The 24,500-nt window shown below is 42.2% G+C and overlaps 1 protein-coding gene across 1 annotated transcript in view; it reads left to right on the plus strand.

Moving 5' to 3' along the window:
• NEB (nebulin) overlaps window positions 1-24,500 on the plus strand; it is a 289,834-nt gene that overhangs the window by 147,297 nt on the left and 118,037 nt on the right. Inside the window, exons 64-73 of the mRNA XM_081243154.1 lie at window positions 3,600-3,911; window positions 4,201-4,404; window positions 4,890-4,994; window positions 8,016-8,123; window positions 10,014-10,325; window positions 12,306-12,509; window positions 12,849-12,953; window positions 14,469-14,576; window positions 15,788-16,099; window positions 24,268-24,471. Coding sequence (XP_081099280.1) covers window positions 3,600-3,911; window positions 4,201-4,404; window positions 4,890-4,994; window positions 8,016-8,123; window positions 10,014-10,325; window positions 12,306-12,509; window positions 12,849-12,953; window positions 14,469-14,576; window positions 15,788-16,099; window positions 24,268-24,471 — 1,974 coding nt within the window. The remainder of the gene's footprint in view (window positions 1-3,599; window positions 3,912-4,200; window positions 4,405-4,889; window positions 4,995-8,015; window positions 8,124-10,013; window positions 10,326-12,305; window positions 12,510-12,848; window positions 12,954-14,468; window positions 14,577-15,787; window positions 16,100-24,267; window positions 24,472-24,500) is intronic.

The raw sequence follows: 24,500 nt of genomic DNA on the forward strand, positions 1-24,500 counted from the left end.
ATTGTAGGTCTTTTCCTTCTCTTGTGTTTCCTGCCTAGAGAATTTCCTTTAGCATTTGTTGTAAAGCTGGTTTGGTGATGCTGAATTCTCTTAGCTTTTGCTTGTCTGTAAAGGCTTTAATTTCTCCGTCAAATCTGAATGAAATCCTTCCTGGGTAGAGTAATCTTGGTTGTACTTTTTTCCCTTTCATCACTTTAATAATGTCCTGCCACTCCTTTCTGGCTTGCAGAGTTTCTGCGGACAGATCAGCTGTTAACTTTATGGAGATTCCTTTGTATGTAATTTGTTGCTTTTCCATTGCTGCTTTTAATATTTTTTCTTCGTATTTAATTTTTGATAATTTGATTAATATGTGTCTTGGGATGTTTCTCCTTGGATTTATCCTGTATGGGACTCTCTGTGCTTCCTGGACTTGATTAACTATTTCCTTTCCCATATTAGGGAATTTTTCAACTATAATCTCTTCAAATATTTTCTCAGTCTCTTTCTTCTGCGATCCTATAATTCGAATGTTGGTGCATTAAATGTTGTCCCAGAGGTCTCTGAGACTGTCCTCAATTCTTTTCATTCTTTTTTCTTTATTCTGCTCTGAAGTAGTTATTTCCATTCTTTTATCTTCCAGGTCACTTATCCGTTCTCCTACGTCAGTTATTCTGCTATAGATTCCTTCTAGAGAATTTTTAATGTCATTTTTTGTGTTATTCATCATTGTTTGTTTGCTCCTTTGTTCTTCTAGGTCCTTGTTAAATTTTTCTTGTATTTTCTCCATTCTGTTTCCAAGATTTTGGATCATCTTTCCTATCATTACTCTGCATTCTTTTTCAGGCAGACTGCCTATTTCCTCTTCATTTGTTTGGTCTGCTGGGTTTTTGCCTTGCTCCTTTATCTTTTGTCTGTTTCTCTGTCTTCTCATTTTGCTTAACTTACTGTGTTTGGGGTCTCCTTTTCACAGGCTTCAGGTTTGTAGTTCCTGTTGTTTTTGGTGTCTGCCCCCAGTGACTAAGTTTGGTTCAGTGGGTTGTGTAGGCTTCCTGGTGGAGGGGACTAGTGCCTGTGCTCTGGTGGATGAGGCTGGGTCTTGTCTTTCTGGTGGGCAGGGCTGTGTCTGGTGGTGTGTTTTGGGGTGTCTGTGACGTTATTATGATTTTAGGCAGCCTCTCTGCTAATGGGTGGGGTTGTGTTCCTGTCTTGCTAGTTGTTTGGCATAGTGTGTCCAGCATTGTAGCTTGCTGGTCGTTGCGTGGAGGTGGGTCTTAGCGTTGACATGGAGATCTCTGGGAGAGCTTTTGCCACTTGATATTACCTGGAGTCAGGAGGTCTCTGGTGGACCAATGTCCTGAACTCGCCTCTCCCACCTCAGAGGCACAGGCCTGACACCTGGCCAGAGCACCAAGGCCCTTTCAGCCACATGGCTCAGAAGAAGAGGGACAAAGAAAGAAAGAAAGAAAGAAAAGTGAAGAAAGTTATTAAAATAAAAAATAGGGGCTTCCCTGGTGGCGCAGTGGTTAAGAGTCCACCTGCCGATGCAGGGGACACGGGTTCGTGCCCCGGTCCAGGAAGATCCCACATGCCACAGAGCAGCTAGGCCCGTGAGCCATGGCCGCTGAGCCTGTGCGTCCGGAGCCTGTGCTCCACGGTGGGAGAGGCCACAACAGTGAGAGGCCCACATACCGCAAAAAAATAAATAAATAAATAAAATAAAATAAAAATTAAAAAGTAATAAAGAAAGAAAGAAAAAAGAGAGCAACCAAACCAAAAAACAAATCCACCAATTATAACAAGCACTAAAAACAACAAAAAAAACCGGATAGACAGAACCCTAGGACAAATGGTAAAAGTAACGCTCTACAGACAAAATCACACAAAGAAGCATACACATACACACAAAAAGAGAAAAAGGAAAAAAAAGTATATATCATTGCTCCCGAAGTCTACCGCCTCAATTTTGGGGTGATTCTTTGTCTATTCAGGTATTCCAGAGATGCAGGGTACATCAAGTTAATTGTGGAGATTTAATCCACTGCTCCTGAGCCTGCTGGGAGAGATTTCCCTTTCTCTTCTTCGTTAGCACAGCTCCTGGGGTTCAGCTTTGGATTTGGCCCTGCCTCTGTGTGTAGGTTGCCTGAGGGCGTCTGTTCTTTGCTCATACAGGACGGAGTTAAAGTAGCAGCTGATCAGGGTGCTTTGGCTCACTCAGGCCGGGGGGGGGAGGGGTACGGATGCGGGCCGAGCCTGTGGCGGCAGAGGGCAGTGTAACGTGGCAATAGTCTGAGGCGTGCCGTGTGTTCTCCCGGGGAAGTTGTCCCTGGATCACAGGACCCTGGCAGTGGCGGGCTGCAAAGGCTCCCGGTGGGGAGGTGTGGATAGTGACCTGTGCTTGCACACAGGTTCTTGGTGGCTGCAGCAGCATCCTTAGCATTTCATGCGCATCTCTGGTGTCCGCGCTGATAGCCACGGCTCGTGCCTGTCTTTGGAGCTCGTTTAGGCCGTGCTCTGAATTCCCGTACCTCGCGCATCCCGAAACAGTGGTCTCTTGCCTCTTAGGCAGGTCCAGATTTTTTACGGGACTCCCTCCCAGCTAGCTGTAGCGCACTAGCCCCCTTCAGGCTCCGTTCACGCAGCCAACCCCAGTCCTCTCCCTGAGATCTGACCTCCGAAGCCGAAGCTTCAGCTCCCAGCCCTCACCCGCCCCGGAGGGTTAGCAGACAAGCCTCTCAGTCTGGTGAGTGCTTGTCAGCACTGATCCTCTGTGCGGGAATCTCTCCGCTTTGCCCTCTGCACCCCTGTTGCTGTGCTCTCCTCCGTGGCTCCAGAGCTTCCCCCGCGCCACCCCCCGTCTCCACCAGTGAAGGGGTTTCCTGGTTTGTGGAAACTTTTTCTCCTTCACAGCTCCCTCCCAGACGTGCAGGTCCCGTCCCTATTCTTTTGTCTCTGTTTTTTCTTTTTTCTTTTGCCCTACCCAACTACGTGGGGAGTTTCTTGCCTTTGGGGACGTCTGAGGTCTTCTGCCAGCGTTCAGAAGGTGTTCTGTAGGAGTTGTTGCACATGTAGATTCATTTCTGTTGTATTTGTGGGGAGGAAGGTGATCTCCACATCTTAATCCTCCACCATCTTGAATATCTTCCCTCATTTATTTTTAAAATAAGTTTATTTGCATTCTGGTGACAACAAAGCTTGTGTAATCTTCAAACAGAGAGCTTCTGAATGTATGAGTTCACTTTTCTGTGTCTTAGTTCCTTCATCTTTAACCTGTGCTCCCCGGGGCCTGACCGTGCATGCACAAGGCCACCCAGTGGTGACATGCTGACTGCCACACCCCCTCTGGAGCAGCACCCAGGGCCCTGCAGAGGCCGAACACACGAGGGCACATGATGGCTGAGTGCAGGGCGACGTGGGGTCTGGTCAGGCGCAGGGGCCTATTTTCTTTTTTGTATACATATACAAGCTTTATTTTCTAAATGGTTTACAAGATGCAGTCTCACATATTATTTATATATTCGGGGGGAAACATGTTTTTAATGAATAGGAAAATCTGAGCCTACTAATCATTTTATACTAAAAGTTATACTAAGTGACTATCAGTATTTTTCTTCTTCTAGTTCAAATACAAAGAAGATTATCGTAAGCAGCTTGGCCATCACATTGGTGCCCGAGCGATACATGACGACCCCAAGATGATGTGGTCCATGCATGTGGCCAAGATCCAGAGTGACCGGGAGTACAAGAAGGACTTTGAGAAGTGGAAGACCAAGTTCAGCAGCCCAGTGGACATGCTGGGGGTGGTGCTGGCCAAGAAGTGCCAGACTTTGGTCAGTGACATAGACTACAAGAACTACCTGCACCAGTGGACCTGCCTGCCTGACCAGAGTGATGTCATGCACGCTCGGCACGCCTATGACCTCCAGAGCGACGTAAGTACTGAGGATCATGATGACGTGCAAAGGTGGGAAATCAGTGAATTAACACCCCTTGGATAAGTGGCACCAAACTCACCAGCCCCTGCAAGTGGGGCATGACATTTCTTCTTTTCCTGTGAGTGTTAAATGTCAAACCCTCCAGACCGAAAAGGGATATTGTCTGATACCCTGCCTGTCCACCAAACTACGTTTTCAAGAGTGTTCTTACTTTATTTCATATCCTTTTGATGAAAATGTTTTCCCAAACCAGAGATAAATATTTATTGGCTATTTGTATCAACAGAATATGTACAAGTCAGATCTCCAATGGCTGAGAGGCATCGGTTGGGTTCCCATTGGCTCTTTGGATGTGGAAAACTGCAAAAAGGCAACTGAAATTTTGAGTGATAAAATCTATCGCCAGCCTCCAGACAAATTCAGGTTTACCAGTGTGACTGATTCTCTGGAACAAGTGTTGGCCAAGAACAACGCCATCACTATGAACAAGGTGAGGCTTCAGAGTTCAGAGAACCAAGGTAGGACTCCTAAAGCTAAACCAAAGGAAAAGAAGCATGATCAGGAGAGGAAAGAAATAGAGCAGTGAGCAACAAAAGATATCTGTCGGTCTATCTATCTATATCTATCCATATCTGTCTACCTAATGTCTATGTCATTTATATTTTAACATTTACTTCAGTAGTTATTTCATGGTTTTGATAAAATGGTACATTTTTATGGAAAATCATCTCTGCATAAAAGATATTCTAAATTTCCTTTTGTTAACATACAATTCAGAGTATCAGAAGGCACTCATACATATCTGTTCTACTATGAACTGCTTACTTTACTTGAAGATATGTGTAAAATACATAATGTGTATAAAATACGTTAACCTTTTGTTATTTCTCTTTATAAAGTTCTTGTGGCCTTGAAGTTTCGATTAACAGTACACTGAAGTTTTTTCCTGATGACATTTTATATTTTCCTTGCTAGCGTTTATACACAGAAGCCTGGGACAAAGACAAGACCCAGATCCACATCACACCAGACACACCAGAAATTACGCTGGCAAGAAAGAACCAAATCAACTACAGTGAGGTGGGAGCAGATGCTAATTCTATGACATTTGCGTGGTGTTTCATATTTCAGTTAATCCATTCCATGGTGATGTAATACTAAATGACAGCTTTGTAAAGAATGTCTTTTCTTGCTCCGTGTGAATACCAACTCTTTCATTTCTCACTTACCTAAACATCAGTCTTCAAGTAACACATATTTATCATTTCGGAAGTGCAAATTATAAGAATGAATGATTTAAGCAGCAACCAGAAGATTAACTAGACCTTCCTCTTTTATTAATTTAAGAAATTAGCAATAGACCAAAATACGTTTATCTCCTCCTTATGCTACATGGCTGTGCTAAATGTATTTTGCACATATGACTTATTTTTCCTAAATTGTACTTTAGGGTCAAAATTTAAGATTTTTAATGTACAAGATTTAAGTCAAGGATTAAAATCACAGTACAATCAAATAACACTGAGCGACAGACAGACAGAGACAGAGAGGATCTGTCAATATATAAATATATTAGCAAGCCCATTTCCTGTTCACTTTCTGTGAGCATAGAGCCGTGTGCCCCCATATCAGAAGCACAGATGTTTAGGCTGAGAGGTCAGTCTCCTCTAGTGCAGGAGTCCCCGCCCAATAAGTCGTCATCCTGCTTTGCTTAAGTGTTCTCAGTGACGAGGTGCTTATAAATCTCATAAATCAACCTATTTGTTCTGGAAAGTACCTTTAGAAGATGGTTCTCATGTATTGGGTCAATGGTTTCTCTCTGTAGAGCCACATAATCCTCCAAGACCATGCAGAACCAAACTGTGCAAACTCCATAGGCACTGTGTGCCTCCGCTGCCACTTCACCCCAGGTTCTCTTTATAATCCAAACATCCCAAGCTCCTGGGCATTCCTCACATGACATCCCTGCTAGAATGTGACTCTCAGAACCAAACAAAATCCTGCGAGTGAGGAATGACTAGTGTAGCGTACAGTCGACATTGCATTTCCTCTTCTGGACATTTACCCTCCATTTCTGCACTCTGTGCCTTGGGGCTCCTTGGGGCTATGTCACTGCTGGTGTGCGTGGGACTTGGGGTCAACCAAAACCCTAAGACAACTTACATGGGCTTAAACTAGGTTTCCTCTATCTTGTATTTATACATTTGGCAACTTAAATCTCAGTTCAAAGATTGACATTTATCTCTCTGCATTTTTTTCTTAGAATGAGCCTATTGGTTTAAGTCTGTGGAGATTTTTGTGACTCTAAGATTCTGTCAGATGATGTATTAGTTATTTCTTCCAGCTTTGTGCTACCAGCAAGGAAAATATTGTTTCTTTGACAGCATAAATCAATAGCATGTTACTCTTCTGCTTAATATAACTGAGAGAATTTAAATTGATTAGCCACCACCTTAAGTCATTTTATTTTTCAGGGGTGCAGACTGTAATTGTAATGCTTATATAACTAGCTCTTAATTGCCACCCCAAACTAAAATTGTCAAGTCCCACTCTCAAATCAAAAATAAGTGAATTTTCAACTAAACCTGCACTATAGGTCCCATAGTGTTACAGGAAAGCGTGTGCTATATGAACAGATATTTTAAGAGACAAAGGGTCCCTGTAACTAGCCACTCAGCATTTCTGGAACTGTCAACTCTGTCTTTGCTGCAAAAGCTCAGAGATGTTGTATGTTGCCCTTGGTTTGAAGAGGCCCAGGAAGAATGCCTGAACCGATTGCCTAACCTGCCTGGTCTGCTTTCTCTGACTTTTCTCTATCAGCTTAGTTCAGTTCTATCATGTTTCTTTCTCGTTTAGCATAGGAAGATAGAATGCAAATTTGACGATGTCACTCTTCCTCAAAGATTGTTGTTGGTTTCCCTTTTCCTATAGAATTAAGGACAAAGTTATCTTAGCACCAGGCCTTCATAGCTGGATTCCTGTTTCTTGTCAGTCCTGTCCTGCCATTTCCTCTGGCACTGCCCCCCCCCCCGCCCCTGCTAACGCCCCTGCACTTTCACTCCCCCGTACTTTGATTCATGGAAGTTCCTCTGCCCTTGACCACCATCTCAGTCTATTGAAACCATATTTATCACTCAGGGTCCAATGCCAAGGTCATGCCCTCTGAGGAAACTTCTGATTTTCAATTCAGAATAAATTTCTCCTTCCTAGAGCTCATTCCTCTTTTTTTAAACATTGAATCTTTTTTTAAAATATTTATTTATGTATCTATTTGGTTGCGTGGGGTCCTAGTTGTGACAGGTGGGCTCCCCAGCTGTGGCTCGTGGGCTCCTTAGTTGTGGCGGTCAGGCTCCCCAGTTGCGGCTCCAGGGCTCCTTAGTTGCAGCTCTCCGGCTTCTTAGTGGCAGCATGCAGGCTCCCCAGCTGTGGCATGCAAACTCTTAGTTGCACCATGCATGTGGGATCTAGTCCCCTGACAAGGGATCAAACCCAGGCCCCCTGCATTGGGACCGTGGAGTCTTGTCCACTGCGTCACCAGGGAAGTCCCGTGGAGTTCGTTCTTAATACGGTTAAAGCACCTTTCATGGTCTGACTTTTGGGCAGCTTGTTCCGCAGGTTATCAGTCTTTCCATCAGTTCTCCCAGAAACCTTGAAGATGGGAGAGGCCTCATATTCATCTTTGTTTCCCAAGTACCAAGCACAGTCATGGCACAGAGTCAGTGCAGAATAAATGTGGATCAAATGAGTTTCCCTCCTGTCCACATTTTGCCACCTTAGGCCCATGAGTTTCAGCTTAATTTTTCCAGTTCTTTCCAAAACTGATTCATTGTTATAACTAAAAGTTTTAAAACCATGAATAATATCTGTATATGGTTAATGTAACATAAGTTTTAAAATAAAAAAACAAAGGTGCCATATTCCATATAGGTATCATGTTTAAGTCTCAACTTCAGCCAAAACCGCAGAAAGCTTAGAACTCTCAAAAGTGACATTATTACAGGCACCTACCTGTGTAGAACTTGGTGAATTATTTTAGTCCTCTGTCATTTTTGGATATGAATGTCAACATGTAACTGATTTTTTTTTTTTGCCCAAATTTAGAGTCTGTATAAGCTCGCCAACGAAGAAGCAAAGAAGAAAGGCTATGACTTGCGAAGTGATGCCATCCCGATCGTGGCAGCCAAGGCCTCCAGGGACATCATCAGTGATGTGAGTTGTCAATTTTACTCCTAGTATGTGGTCAGTCTGAGGTGACATTTTCACTGAACTAAGTCTTCTAAAAGAACTTCCCTGGCCGTTTGGAAATATATCCTGATGTATTTGTATAGGGTTTTTCAAAAACCTAGCGTTGAGGGAAATGAAAAATTTGATGTTTACAAAAAAGTTTTATAACCACTAAGTCACAGTATCTTCAGTGAAAGCTGATCCACCAAGAACAGAGAAAGATCCATTCATGTGGAATTCGTTAAGAGTGTAGCTGCAGGCTTGGAGATGCTTATTTTTATTTATTTATTTATTTATTTATTTATTTTTTTTTTTTGGTGGTACGCGGGCCTCTCACTGTTGTGGCCTCTCCCGTTGCGGAGCACAGGCTCTAGACGCGCAGGCTCAGCAGCCATGGCTCACGGGCCTAGCCGCTCTGCAGTATGTGGGATCTTCCCGGACCGGGGCATGAACTCGTGTCCCCTGCATCGGCAGGCAGACTCTCAACCACTGTGCCACCAGGGAAGCCCTGGAGATGCTTATATAAAAATTGTCACAGTGCTTATAGACAGTGTGACTCATAAACTTAAGTTCTCCCCGTGAGATTCAGGGCCTAGCTTTATATAGCATTTTAATATCCAGTATTCAAAAAAAAATGCATATGACACTTGCCATTACACTTCACCCTTGTAAGATCATGAAAAGAAGGCAGTTGATCAGTGCCAGACTAGCCCAAACTTGCACCCTTAACACTAGCTCCTGGCTTGTGGCTTGTAACTCTCAGAATAAAACCATCATCCTTTCCTGGTACCTCAGGGAATTCTTGAGGAACAGACCACTGCTCTAAAAATCAAGACCCACTATTTGGGAATATGGTAATACGCTGTCCTTTATTTTGGAAGATCATATTAGTGACTCACTTTAGTTTACGTATGTTGTACCTTTTCTACAAATGGATTTATGCCAATAATAATATATAACAAAATAATAATAACCAAGAAGTGTTGAGAAATCTGTGCTAAGAATGTTATATGCATTATGTCACTTATTTTTCATAATTACCCTAGGATGTAAGATTGTGATTATCCCTGTTTTATGGGTTGCTTAAGCAACTTGTCTAAAATCAAACTCTTAGTAGGTGATGGAGTTGAAACTCTGGGCAACCTCATTCCTTCCCACTGTAATGTATTGCCTCTGCTGACTCGTTTATCCTTTCTCGCTCAGTTATCTTTGAGACTAGAAGCATGTATTTTGGATAATTGGCTCGGATTCCAGGACAACGTCTTTGGACATGGAATAATAACAACATTGTTGGTCCATGAGAGATGAGAACCCATGACTTTATTAGGAGCATGCTCTAAGCAACTGGGCTGCTAGGTCAGCTTCCCTAGTATAACCAGTTTCCAAAATGATGCCAAAATTTGCCACCACCACTGAATGCCTGAATCCATTATGAAACAGGAAATTCTCTTCTGTTGCTACTGCAAGTAGTCCTTGACCTTGACTTCATCCTCAAAGGAACCAGGCACTCATTTTACTACTTATTAAACACATCTTGTCCCCAGGTGCATCTCTTTTCTGATGTACTTTTAGTGCCTAACCCATTTCTCCCAGTCCCTTGGTCCACATGGCCTCTCCACTGTGTGCATTTGCTGCCCCCGGAACTATTCCTTGTTACCAGGCCATAGGTGGTTTGGGGTGTACACTACAATTAGATGAATTCCATCTATTTTATTACCTCTATAAGCTTCTAGGGGAAAGGTGGGATATTGCCTTGAGTTAGTGCTTAGTAGCAAAAGTCAACGTACAGCAGTGATATAAGCAAGATGATTTTGTACAGGCTTGTGACCTCTATTGGCTTATAATAAAAATCTAATTTGTGCATTTTCATCTCAGTACAAATACAAAGTTGGTTACCGCAAGCAGCTTGGCCATCACATTGGAGCCCGGGATGTGAAAGATGACCCTAAGATGATGTGGTCCATGCATGTGGCCAAGATCCAGAGTGACCGGGAGTACAAGAAGGACTTTGAGAAGTGGAAGACCAAGTTCAGCAGCCCAGTGGACATGCTGGGGATGGTGCAGGCCAAGCAGTGCCAGACGTTGGTCAGTGACGTGGACTACAAGAACTACCTCCACCAGTGGACCTGCCTGCCTGACCAGAGTGACGTCATGCACGCTCGGCACGCCTATGACCTCCAGAGCGACGTGAGTACGGCGTCCGTAACAGGGCTGTGTGTGGAAATAACTTGAACCATATGAATGTTATCCTTTGTAAACAACGCAGTGGCCTACTCAAGCTAGGATTTCTTGTTCATTGAATGCGATTTGAATTAGAGTGTAGTTTTATTGCTTTATTGTGGATACATTTCTAGGCTTTATAAGGAAGTGAAGTTTACCAACTGGACTTGGTCTTATAAAAATAAGACTGGAATTAAGCAGCGTTAGAATTCAGGGTCCAACCCAGGAAGATGGTTTGTTTTATTCTTTTAAGGGGGAAGGAAATAACGCATTTTTATTTTTAAAAATTACTCAGAAATTTGTTTTTAGCTTCCTTGCAAAACAAATGAGGTTATCATTAGCAGAATACTGCTACAACACTAATCGTTAGTCTTATGAAATAAAAGAAGTCACTGTGTCTGGAAGCTGTTGGGTCATTTCATTGACACTTTGTCCTCTCAGCACAGCTCTCTTTGTGGAGAGGTCATGTGGTAATGACAGAACCGGTACCTATTAGAAACAGAGGCAGCATCTCAAATCTGGATGTGACAGGCACATTTCCTGCAGCATATATTTTATAGACGTTTAGAGGAATTATTAAGCATTAGAGGACTTTGGAGAATAACATGAATTAACCATAATTATACATTAAATGGCTGTTCCTAGAAATTGTACAGCCTACCTGTGGAAACTCCCACATCTGTTCTGTAGCTTTCCACAACATGCAGAACCCTGTGTTTTGCAAAGAAAGGCTTTGCCTGCATATGAAAGATAGTTAAAAACGGTTAATGTCACCATAGAGTGACAGCATTGACAGACTGCTTGCCTCTGTCTATTTGTCAAGTGCCTTTTTGAGATCACCTCCTTCTCACGGTGACACAGTCTTAATAATGTGGGAAGCATTCAAAAGTTAAGAAGCACTCCAGAGGTGTAAAATGTTATTGTTTTCATTCTTGCTGTTGCTATTTAAGGGGCAATAACTAGTCAGCATAAGGCAATTCCAATAGGCTTTTAGTCTAGACAGTAAAATAGCTGTCTGTATGCTCTACTTAATTGCCGTTACAGGTAAAATCCTTCAAATGATCTGGGCAAAGGTCCAATTCCACCGTTGTGAAGTAGTTATGAATGCCTAATAAGTACACAAAAGTCTTTAGCAGAAAAAATGACTTAAAGTGTTAAATAAAGATATGGAAAGACAATTCTGGAAGAGTCTGTGCTTCCCAACCTGAGAATTTGGTGGGGAAGAGACGGGTTCTGGACCAATAAGATGGTCATTTATTGTCCTGAATCTTGGACAGTGTTGAAGTAGTCAAAGGTCTGCCTCAGGGCTTCAGAGGTTCTATGTCATTATTATATTTTAACTTCTCTTTTTTGTTGTTAAACCAAGAGCTTTAAAGATATTTTGAAATATAAGAAAAAATACACAGAAAGCAATAAGAATCCAACATAATCCAACCACTGAAAAAGCCCACTCTTGCTCATGTAATTTATATACAGATAGTTTTATGTGCTATTTTTTCGTTATTGTTACATTAATGACATTTCTACCAATCATTGATATTCTTTAAAATGTGGCTTTTAATGGCTGCAGAGTGTTTCATTTGACTGGACCTAATATTTATTTACTGACAGCCTGTAGGTCGACATATGTGTGGTTTCTCTCACTTTGGGTTGGCATTCTTTTCCTGTGCACACGAACGGTGAACATCCACTGAACTGGCTGACAGAAGATATTCATTTGGATTCCTCCTGTCCTAACAACCTGAAATATTCTATCATTTTTTGTTACATTTTTGGGTCGTTTTTGAACATACTTCCTCTGTTAGTCTGCCTAATACAGTGAGCCAGTTTTCTATGAAACCAACAAGAGCAACAACCAGAATTGTACTTTACTACCAATTCTATTTGCACCTTGACCCTAAATCTTTCAGTCTTACTGAAGAGTTCCTGCCTTTTTCCTCCTCACAGAATGTTTACAAGTCTGATCTCCAGTGGCTGAGGGGCATTGGCTGGGTCCCAATTGGGTCTGTGGATGTGGTCAAATGCAAGAGAGCTGCAGAGATACTGAGTGACAACATCTACCGCCAGCATCCAGATAAGCTGAAGTTTACCAGTGTGGCTGATTCTCTGGAACAGGTGCTGGCCAAGAACAATGCCATCAACATGAACAAGGTGAGCCCCAGCTGCCTCAAGCTTCTCCAAGATGCCAAAAGAGGTTTTTAGACCTTAATGACTAGTGGAGTTAAAATTATCCATGCAGGTGTGGGGTCACGTTTACCTCCTAAATGACGTACTTGAAATCCTCTAAGTACTTTCTATTATCCCCAGTTGTAACCCTGATAACTATCATTAAGACTTAAACCTCCAGCTGAATACCTTATATCCTAGTGTGGTTTATTTTCCTAATTAGATCAGTAACATTCCTGCTTTAATTGGCTTTTTGTAATTCCTATTTCAAATGGTTTTCTTTTTTTTTTTCAAATGGTTTTCTATCAACATATTCTTTGATAGCACTTATACACAGAGGCCTGGGACAAAGACAAGACTCAAATTCATATAATGCCTGATACCCCGGAGATCATGTTGGCGAGGAAGAACCAGCTCAACTACAGTGAGGTAGGGGCAAAATCCTGTGGCACCACGCTTGTTTTGTTGTTATTGTTGTTGTTGTTGTTTGTTTTCTACACTTTTGTGGATATTCTCGGACCTCAGCTATCATGGTACGTGCAGCTCTGTGATATGAACACTCAGCCCATCCAACCTTTCATCTGTGGGTTGAATATCATACGCTATAGGGTTCCAGGGGCAAACTGAAGTCACATTATCTTTTCCATTTATGGTCTTTACCAGTGTGGGTCAGGTGGAACTGAGGAGTATTTTTGGCATTTCCAAGGCGTAGGATAACCAGATATAATACTAGCTCATTATTTATATGAAAACATTATTTGTTATTTATCTGAAATTCAAGTTCAGCTGGGCATGCTATCTTTTTATTTGCTAAATCTGGCAACCCTACCAAGGGGACCTCTAATAATATGCACCTCTTTCCCGCCTGGATCCTGAATAAAATTGAGGAGTAAAACAAAGGAGTGGAACTAGAAGTCAAAATCTCACATCTCTTACTACTAAAGTTAGGTTCAAGGACACATTTGTATGAGAGCCAAACAAACCTGCTAAGTGAACCCCAGAATTAGGTTCCCCATCCAGGCACAGGCCACACTGGAGCAGGACAGTCAGCTCTACCTCCCTCAGGGGTGAGTCCTGCTTCGCACAGAGAAGCAGAGGAGGGCACTGGGCATGTTCCTAGAGGGAGGAGGTCAGAGCTGAGCTGGGCATGCCCTGCCATCCCATCCCTACCAATTAGATACATCAGGAAATCACTGCACCTCTCCAGGGTAAAGAGAGTAAAGGGGCAGAGATGAAATAATCGCGCTCCTTTTATAGAAAGAGAACCTCAGGCATGGGGAAAAAGTGTTCTCCATTAACAATACTGATTACTACTTTTTTAAAGTAAAATGCAGTTTTATAGGTGAATGTTTTACTAATATGATCCAGCCAAAAATTAGAATCATAAAGTTGTGATTATAGTCAAGTTAACTATGTTTTAAATTGTACTTTATTTTTTTCTCATTTGTTTTTTTAAACATCATAAGATATTACATGATTTTCGAAAATGTTTAAGTAATAAAGAACTAGGTAAAAGTATATAAATATATATTTTATATACAAATGAATAATATTAAACACATTGTTCTGCAATTTTTTCATTTAGAAATATGTATAGATTGATGCTTTGCCTATCAATCTATATTACTAGATTATATTAACATTAACATTATATTATGTTGATATGCATAATGTATCATATAATCTATATATTATATATATATTAATCTATATGATATAAATAATAGATTATCAATCTATGTTAATGCTCATTGATATATTTCTTTTGTTTCTAATGCTACATAGTTTTTTTTGGTAAAATATAATTTATTTACTTTCCAATATTGCTAGAAAGATAGATTGTTTCTGGAGCCTATCCTTTTTTAAATTTTGTGATATGTCACCTGTTAGACTCCAAATTGTTGCTATCAAAACTTTGCTTTAACTCTGACTTTCCTTCTATAGACTCTGTATAAACTCGCCAATGAAGAAGCAAAGAAGAAAGGCTATGACTTGCGAAGCGATGCCATCCCAATAGTGGCAGCCAAGGCCTCCAGGGACATTGTCAGTGATGTGAGTACCAACACTCCACATATGTACATGGCTGGATGGGGGTGGGGCAGAATCAGTATTACAACAACAAGATACATCCTGGTGCCAGTTAAAGCACATTTACTGTGCTTTAAATGAAATGTTTTTCATTTGAAAAGAACTTTAATAATTTAACTCCAAAAGATTTTAATATTCAGTTCCTATATGCAGAGGAAGTATCCTAAACTTCATTAAAAAATGGAATTTGAATCTATATTTGTTTATATCTGTAATTATTAGGCATTCATCTGCATATTTTGAGCACATAGAAATAAGAAAATGACAGAAGAGTTGGGGAAAAAGCTTGGGTTCGTGTATTGGTTCAGCATAAGAAAAAGATCTGGTTCAGCCAGGTTCAGGAAAATTCACCCTTCCCCAAATCTGGTCTGGATTCTTGCCAACCCTTTCTTTGAAAAATTGCCTTAAGTGCTTCCTTTGAGTTCTTTTTAAATAAAAAAAAAAAGTTTTATAACAACCAAAACCAACAAAATAGCCTGATTTCCCTTTCTGCTGTCTCCAAAAGAAGTTCCTTTGGTAGAGAATTCAGACTTCGGTAAATATATGCTAGGATTTGTGTAATTTTGTTGCCTGAAGTGGAGAGAAGCTAATCCAGAGTCAGCTCTTACCATCGCCACCAACAAAACACTTTCTTGTAGTTATATAATCCGCTTTTTCTCCTCAAGGAATCCCAACAAACCTCACCCAAATTTGGTGTCCAGTAGAGCCGGTATACAGGATGGAAACACAAGCCAGTCTATTTCAGGAGTCCTGTGAAAGTTAGCAGAGCCAGATTTGGGAGAGTCGGGGTGGGCAGGGGAGTGAAAAGTTTCCTCTGAAATCAGGAGTTGTTCTCAAAATCATGTGTAAAACTTCTGGGTTAATGATTTCACTGGCCCAAAAAAGATTAAAAAAATGACAGTTTACACTCCAACTGATTTTCTGAAAAGTGCTGCTGCCTTTATTTCCAGAGACTTAGTGTCTGCAAACCATAGAACTATGAAGTTTGGCCTGCTCGCCATTAGAGTATTGCTGTGAAGTCTCATCAGAGTTTAGGATGAGGAGATAAGTTGATATTCAGATGATTTATTTCTCTGCAAGAACTAACCAATTTTAAAATAATAAAGTTTTATATTAATAAGATTTTTAGCCTTTTTCATTCATTTTTATTTTCAAAATAACTACTGTTATTTCAGTATAAATACAAAGATGGTTACCGCAAGCAGCTTGGCCATCACATTGGAGCCCGGGATGTGAAGGATGACCCTAAGATGATGTGGTCCATGCATGTGGCCAAGATCCAGAGTGACCGGGAGTACAAGAAGGACTTTGAGAAGTGGAAGACCAAGTTCAGCAGCCCAGTGGACATGCTGGGGATGGTGCAGGCCAAGAAGTGCCAGACCTTGGTCAGTGACGTGGATTACAAGAACTACTTGCACCAGTGGACCTGCCTGCCTGACCAGAATGACATCATGCACGCTCGGCAGGCCTATGACCTCCAGAGCGATGTGAGTACTGAGACCCATTAAACACCTCTGTTGACCATGCTTATGATGATAATACATAGTAATATGCAGATAATGGCTAGGATTAGGTAAAGCCCTCAGAAAAAAAATAATGTTTTTTTCCTCCCCACCCTTAATTTACTGTGCCTTGATTTTCTTTTAGAGAGAACATAATACCATGAACTATATCCAATTGGGCTTCATATTATAAAAGACATAGACATGAAGTTTGGCTATCCACTTTTTCCAGTCCTTTTCATTCATTTTTTTTTTTTAACTTTATTTATTTATTTTTTAAATTAGTTTCTGCTTTATAACAAAGTGAATCAGTCATACATATACATCTGTTCCCACATCCCTTCCCTCATGCATCTCCCTCCCTCCCACCCTCCCCATCCCACCCCTCCAGGCGGTCACAAAGCACCGAGCTGATCTCCCTGTGCTCTGCGGCTGCTTCCCACTATCTATCTACCTTACGTTTGGTAGTGTATATATGTCCATGCCTCTCTTTCGCTTTGTCACAGCTTACCCTTCCCCCTCCCCATATCCTCAAGTCCATTCTCAAGTAGGTCTGTGTCTTTATTCTCGTTTTGCCCCTAGGTTCTTCATGACATTTTTTTTTTTTAATTCCGTATATATGTGTTAGCATACGGTATTTGTCTTTCTCTTTCTGACTAACTTCACTCTGTATGACAGACTCTAGGTCTATCCACCTCATTACAAATAGCTCAGTTTCGTTTCTTTTTATGGCTGAGTAATATTCCATTGTATATATGTGCCACATCTTCTTTATCCATTCATCCGATGATGGACACTTAGGTTGTTTCCAGCTCCGGGCGATTGTGAATAGAGCTGCAATGAACATTTTGGTACATGTCTCTTTTGGAATTATGGTTTTCTCAGGGTATATGCCTAGTAGTGGGATTGCTGGGTCATATGGTAGTTCTATTTGTAGTTTTTTAAGGAACCTCCATACCGTTCTCCATAGTGGCTGTACCAATTCACATTCCCACCAGCAGTGCAAGAGTGTTCCCTTTTCTCCACACCCTCTCCAGCATTTATTGTTTCTAGATTCCTTGATGATGGCCACTCTGACTGGTGTGAGATGATATCTCATTGTAGTTTTGATTTGCATTTCTCTAATGATTAATGATGTTGAGCATTCTTTCATGTGTTTGTTGGCAGTCTGTATATCTTCTTTGGAGAAATGCCTATTTAAGTCTTCTGCCCATTTTTGGATTGGGTTGTCTGTTTTTTTGCTATTGAGCTGCATGAGCTGTTTATAAATTTTGGAGATTAATCCTTTGTCAGTTGCTTCATTTGCAAATATTTTCTCCCATTCTGAGGGTTCTCTTTTGGTCTTGTTTATGGTTTCCTTTGCTGTGCAAAAGCTTTGAAGTTTCATTAGGTCCCATTTGTTTATCTTTGTTTTTATTTCCATTTCTCTAGGAGGTGGGTCCAAAAGGATCTTGCTGTGATTTATGTCATAGAGTGTTCTACCTATGTTTTCCTCTAAGAGTTTGATAGTTTCTGGCCTTACATTTAAGTCTTTAATCCATTTTGAGCTTATTTTTGTGTATGGTGTTAGGGAATGATCTAATCTCAAACTTTTACATGTCCCTGTCCAGTTTTCCCAGCACCACTTATTGAAGAGGCTGTCCTTTCTCCACTGTACATTCCTGGCTCCTTTATCAAAGATAAGTTGGCCATATGTGCGTGGGTTTATCTCTGGGCTTTCTATCCTGATCCACTGATCTATCTTTCTGTTTTTATGCCAGTACCAGACTGTCTTAATTACTGTAGCTTTGTAGTATAGTCTGAAGTCAGGGACCCTGATTCCTCCAGCTCCGTTTTTCGTTCTCAAGATTGCTTTAGCTATTCGGGGCCTTTTGTTTTTCCAAACAAATTTTGAAATTTTTTGTTCTAGTTCTGTGAAAAATGCCATTGGTAGTTTGATAGGGATTGCATTGAATCTGTAGATTGCTTTGGGTAGTAGAGTCATTTTCACAATATTGATTCTTCCAATCCAGGAGCATGGTATATCTCTCCATCTATTTGTATCATCTTTAATTTCTTTCATCAGTGTCTTATAGTTTTCTGCATACAGGTCTTTTGTCTCCTTAGGTAGGTTTATTCCTAGATATTTTATTCTTTTTGTTGCGATGGTAAATGGGAGTGTTTTCTTGATTTCATTTTCAGATTTTTCATCATTAGTGTACAGGAATGCCAGAGATTTCTGTACATTAATTTTATATCCTGCTACTTTACCAAATTCATTGATTAGCTCTAGTAGTTTTTCGGTAGCATCTTTAGGATTCTCTGTGTATAGTATCATGTCATCTGCAAACAGTGACAGCTTTACTTCTTCTTTTCCAATTTGGATTCCTTTTATTTCCTTTTCTTCTCTGATTGCTGTGGCTAAAACTTCCAAAACTATGTTGAATAAGAGTGGTGAGAGTGGGCAGCCTTGTCTTGTTCCTGATCTTAGTGGAAATGGTTTCAGTTTTTCACCATTGAGGACAATGTTGGCTGTGGGTTTGTCATATATGGCCTTTATTATGTTGAGGAAAGATCCCTCTATACCTACTTTCTGCAGGGTTTTTATCATAAATGGGTGTTGAATTTTGTCGAAAGCTTTCTCTGCATCTATTGAGATGATCATATGGTTTTTCTCCTTCAACTTGTTAATATGGTGAATTACATTGATTGATTTGCGTATATTGAAGAATCCTTGCATTCCTGGGATAAACCCCACTTGATCATGGTGTATGATCCTTTTAATGTGCTGTTGGATTCTGTTTGCTAGTATTTTGTTGAGGATTTTTGCATCTATGTTCATCAGTGATATTGGCCTGTAGTTTTCTTTCTTTGTGACATCCTTGCCTGGTTTTGGTATCAAGGTGATGTCGGCCTCGTAGAATGAGTTTGGGAGTGTTCCTCCCTCTGCTATATTTTGGAAGAGTTTGAGAAGGATAGATGTTAGCTCTTCTCTAAATGTTTGATAGAATTCACCTGTGAAGCCATCTGGTCCTGGGCTTTTGTTTGATGGAAGATTTTTTTTTTTTTTTTTTTTTTTTTTTTTTTTGCGGTACGCGGGCCTCTCACTGTTGTGGCCTCTCCCGTGGCGGAGCACAGGCTCCGGACGCGCAGGCTCAGCGGCCATGGCTCACGGGCCCAGCCGTCCGCGGCATGTGGGATCTTCCCGGACCGGGGCACGAACCCCTGTCCCCTGCATCGGCAGGCGGACTCTCAACCACCGCGCCACCAGGGAAGCCCATGATGGAAGATTTTTAATCACAGTTTCAATTTCAGTGCTTGTGATTGGTCTATTCATATTTTCTATTTCTTCCTGAGTCAGTCTTGGCAGGTTGTGCATTTCTAAGAATGTGTCCATTTCTTCCAGGTTGTCCATTTTATTGGAATAGAGTTGCTTATAGTAATCTCTCATAATCTTTTGTATTTCTGCAGTGTCAGTTGTTACTTCTCCTTTTTCATTTCTAATTCTATTGATTTGAGTCTTCTCCCTTTTTTTCTTGATGAGTCTGGCTAATGGTTTGTCAATTTTGTTTATCTTCTCAAAGAACCAGCTTTTAGTTTGGTTGATCTTTGCTATCGTTTCCTTCATTTCTTTTTCATTTATTTCTGATCTGATCTTTATGATTTCTTTCCTTCTGCTAGCTTTGGGGTATTTTTGTTCTTCTTTCTCTAATTGCTTTAGGTGCAGGGTCAGGTTGTTTACTCGAAATGCTTCCTGTTTCTTAAGGTGGGATTGTATTGCTATAAACTTCCCCCTTAGAACTGCTTTTGCTGCGTCCCATAGGTTTTGGGTCGTCGTGTCTCCATTGTCATTTGTTTCTAGGTATTTTTTAATTTCCTCTTTGATTTCTTCAGTGATCACTTCGTTATTGAGTAGTGTATTGTTTAGCCTCCATGTGTTTGTATTTTTTACACATCTTTTCCTGTAATTGATGTCTAGTCTCATAGCATTGTGGTCGGAGAAGATACTTGATACAATTTCAATTTTCTTAAAATTACCGAGGCTTGATTTGTGACCCAAGATATGATCTATCCTGGAGAATGTTCCATGAGCACTTGAGAAAAATGTGTATTCTGTTGTTTTTGGATGGAATGTCCTATAAATATCAACTAAGTCCATCTCGTTTAATGTATCATTTAAAGCTTGTGTTTCCTTATTTATTTTCATTTTGGAAGATCTGTCCATTGGTGAAAGTGGGGTGTTAAAGTCCCCTACTATGATTGTGTTACTGTCGATTTCCCCTTTTATGGCTGTTAGTATTTGCCTTATGTATTGAGGTGCTCCTATGTTGGGTGCATAAATATTTACAATTGTTATATCTTCTTCTTGGATCGATCCCTTTATCGTTATGTAGTGTCCTTCCTTGTCTCTTCTAATAGTCTTTATTTTAAAGTCTATTTTGTCTGATATAAGAATTGCTACTCCAGCTTTCTTTTGATTTCCATTTGCATGGAATATCTTTTTCCATCCCTTTACTTTCAGTCTGTATGTGTCTCTAGGTCTGAAGTGTGTCTCTTGTAGACAGCATATATATGGGTCTTGTTTTTGTATCCATTCAGCCACTCTGTGTCTTTTGGTGGGAGCATTTAGTCCATTTACATTTAAGGTAATTATTGATATGTATGTTCCTATTCCCATTTCCTTAATTGCTTTGGGTTCGTTATTGTAGGTATATTCCTTCTGTTGTGTTTCTTGCCTAGAGAAGTTCCTTTAGCATTTGTTGTAAAGCTGGTTTGGTGGTGCTGAACTCTCTCAGCTTTTGCTTGTCTGTAAAGGTTTTAATTTCTCCATCAAATCTGAATGAGATCCTTGCTGGGTAGAGTAATCTAGGTTGCAGGTTTCTCTCCTTCATCACTTTAATTATGTCCTGCCACTCCCTTCTGGCTTGTAGGGTTTCTGCTGAGAGATCAGCTGTTAACCTGATGGGGATTCCCTTGTGTGTTATTTGTTGTTTTTGCCTTGCTGCTTTTAATATGATTTCTTTGTGTTTAATTTTTGACAGTTTGATTAATATGTGTCTTGGTGTATTTCTCCTTGGATTTATTCTGTATGGGACTCTCTGTGCCTCCTGGACTTGATTAACTATTTCCTTTCCCATATTGGGGAAGTTTTCAACTATAATCTCTTCAAATATTTTCTCAGACCCTTTCTTTTTCTCTTCTTCTTCTGGAACCCCTATAATTCGAATGTTGGTGCGTTTAATGTTGTCCCAGAGGTCTCTGAGACTGTCCTCTGTTCTTTTCATTCTTTTTTCTTTATTTTGCTCTGCATCAGTTATTTCTACTATTTTATCTTCCACCTCACTTATCCGTTCTTCTGCCTCAGTTATTCTGCTATTGATCCCATCTAGAGTATTTTGTATTTCATGTATTGTGTTTTTAATCGATGCTTGATTCATCTTTAGTTCTTCTAGGTCCTTGTTAACTGTTTCTTGCATGTTGTCTATTCTATTTCCAAGATTATGGATCTTGGAAATAGAATCTTGGATCAGCTTTACTATCATTATTCTGAATTCTTTTTCAGGTAGACTGCCTATTACCTCTTCATTTGTTAGGTCTGGTAGGTGTTTATCTTGCTCCTTCACCTGCTGTGTGTTCTTCTGCCTTCTCATTTTGCTTATGTTACTGTGTTTGGGGTCTCCTTTTTGCCGGCTGCAGATTCGTAGTTCCCGTTGTTTTTGGTGTCTGACCCCAGTGGCTAAGGTTGTTTCAGTAGGTTGTGTAGGCTTCCTGGTGGGGGGGACTAATTCCTGTGCTCTGGTGGTTGAGGCTCGATCTTGTCTTTCTGGTGGACAGGTCCACATCTGGTGGTGTGTTTTGGGGTGCCTATGGCCTTATTATGTTTTTAGGTAGCCTCTCTGCTAATGGGTGGGGTTGTGTTCCTGCCTTGCTAGTTGCTTGGCATAGGGTGACCCGCACTGTAGCTTGCTGGTCGTTGACTGAAGCTGGGTGCTGGTGTTGAGATGGAGATCTCTGGGAGATTTTCGCTGCTTGATATTATGTGGAGCTGGGAGGTCTCTTGTGGACCCGTGTCCTGAAGTTGCCTCTCCCACTTCAGAGGCACAGCACTGGCTCCTGGCTGCAGCACGAAGAGCCTTTCATCCACCCGGCTCAGAATAACAGGGAGAAAAAGTAGAAAGAAAGAATTAGTAGAAGAAAGAAAGAGAGAGGGAAAGAAAGGAAGAAGGGAAGAAAGGAAGGAAGGAAGGAAGGAAGAAAGGAGGGAGGGAGGGAGGGAGGAAGGATGGAAAGAAAGAAGGAAAGAAAGGAGGGAGGGAGGGAGGAAGGAAAGGAAGAAAGACAGGAGGGAGGGAGGAAGGAAAGAAAAAGAAAGTGGAAAGAAGAAGGGTGGGAGGGAGGAAAGAAAAAGAAAGAAGGAAAGGAGGAGCGGAGGGAGGGAGGGAGGAAGGGAGAGTAGGAAAAAAAGAAAGAGCAGGTAAAGTAAAATAGAATAAAGTATGAAATATAGTAGCGTTATTAAAATTAGAAAGTAATTATTGAAAAAAAAAAAAAAACCGGACCGATAGAACCCTGGGACATATGGTGGAAGCAAAGCTATACAGAGAGAATCTTACACAGAAGATTACACATACACATTCACAAAAAGAGAGCAGGGGGAAAAATCAAAAATCTTGCTCTCCAAGTCCACCTCCTCAATTTGGGATAATTCGTTGTAAAAAGAGGAAAAGGGCGAGAAGTCTGAAATCTTGCTAAGTCCACCTCCTTAATTTGGAATAATTCGTTGTAAAAAGAGGAAAAGGGGGGAAAGTCTTAAATCTTGTCCTCAAAGTCCACTTCCTCAATTTGGGATGATTCGCTGTCCATTCATGCACTCCACAGACGCAGGGCGCATCAAATGGACCGTGGAGCTTTAATCCTCTGCCTCCGAGGCTGCACAGAGAGATTTCCCTGCCTCTGCTCTCACAGCTCCCGGGTCTCAGCCTTGCACCTGGCCCCGCCTCTGCGCGTAGGTCGCCGGAGGGCGTCCGTTCTTCGCTCAGACAGGACGGGTTTAAAGGAGCCGCTGATTCGGGGGCTCTGGCTCACTCAGGCAGAGGGGAGGGAGGGGCGCGCAGTGTGGGGTGGGCCTGCGGCGGCAGAGGCCGGCGTGACGTTGCAGCAGCCCGAGGCGCTCCGTGCGCTTTCCCGGGAAAGCCGTCCCCGGGTCTCGGGGACCCCGGCAGTGGCGGGGTGCACAGGCCCCCCGGAAGGCGGGGCGGACAGTGACCCGCGCTCGCACACAGGCCCCGCGGCGGCGGCGGCAGCGGCGGCGGCGGCGGGCCGCGGCGGCGGCGGCGGCGGGCGGCGGCGGGCGGCGGCGGCGGTGGCGGTGGCGGCGGCGGCGGCCCACGCCCGTCTCCGAGGTCCGTGCCTTACCCGCGGCTCGTGCCTGTCTCCGGCGCTTCCCCAAGCAGCCCTCTTAATGCCCTCTCCTCGCGCACCAGGAAACAAAAGGGAAAAAAGTCTCTTGCCTCTTCAGCAGCTCCAGACCCTTTCCCCGGACTCCCTCCGGGCTAGCCGTGGTGCACTAACCCCTTCAGGCTCTCTTCCTGCCGCCAGCCCCAGTCCTCTCCCTGCGCTCCGACTGAAAGCCGATACCCGAGCCTCAGCTCCCAGCCCCGCCCGCCACGGCGGCCGAGCAGACAAGCCTCTCGGGCTGGTGTGTGCCTGAGGGCACCGGTCCTCTGTGCCAGAATCTCTCCTCTTTGCCCTCCGCACCCCTGTTGCTGTGCTCTCCTCCGCTACTCCGAAGCTTTCCCCCTCCGCCACCTGCAGTCTCCGCCCGCGAAGGGGCTTGTAGTGTGTAGAAACCTTCCCCCCTTCACGGCTCCCTCCCACTGGTGCAGGTGCCGTCCCTATCCTATTGTCTCTGTTTATTCTTTTTTTCTTTTGCCCTACCCAGGTATGTGGGGAGCTTCTTGCCTTTTGGGGGGGTCTGAGGTCTTCTGTCAGCGTTCAGTAGGTGTTCTGTAGGAGTTGTTCCACGTGTAGATAAATTTCTGATGTATCTGTGGGGAGGAAGGTGATCTCCGCGTCTTACTCTTCCGCCATCTTCCTCCGGGGCCTCATTCATTTTTGAAATCAAGAATCCTAACAGCTTCAGTAATCCTTGCTTTTGTGTTTGATCTCACCAGAACATATATAAATCAGATCTCCAGTGGCTGAGAGGCATTGGCTGGGTCCCCATTGGGTCTATGGAGGTAGTCAAGTGCAAGAGAGCTGCAGAGATACTGAGTGACAACATCTACCGCCAGTGTCCAGACAAGTTGAAGTTTACCAGTGTGACTGATTCCCTGGAACAGGTGCTGGCCAAGAACAACGCCATCACTATGAACAAGGTGAGCCCCCAATGTGGGAGAAAATAAAA

The sequence above is a fragment of the Mesoplodon bidens genome (genome assembly GCF_964165515.1).
Source record: "Mesoplodon bidens genome assembly, chromosome: 8".
Classification (NCBI taxonomy): domain Eukaryota; kingdom Metazoa; phylum Chordata; class Mammalia; order Artiodactyla; family Ziphiidae; genus Mesoplodon; species Mesoplodon bidens.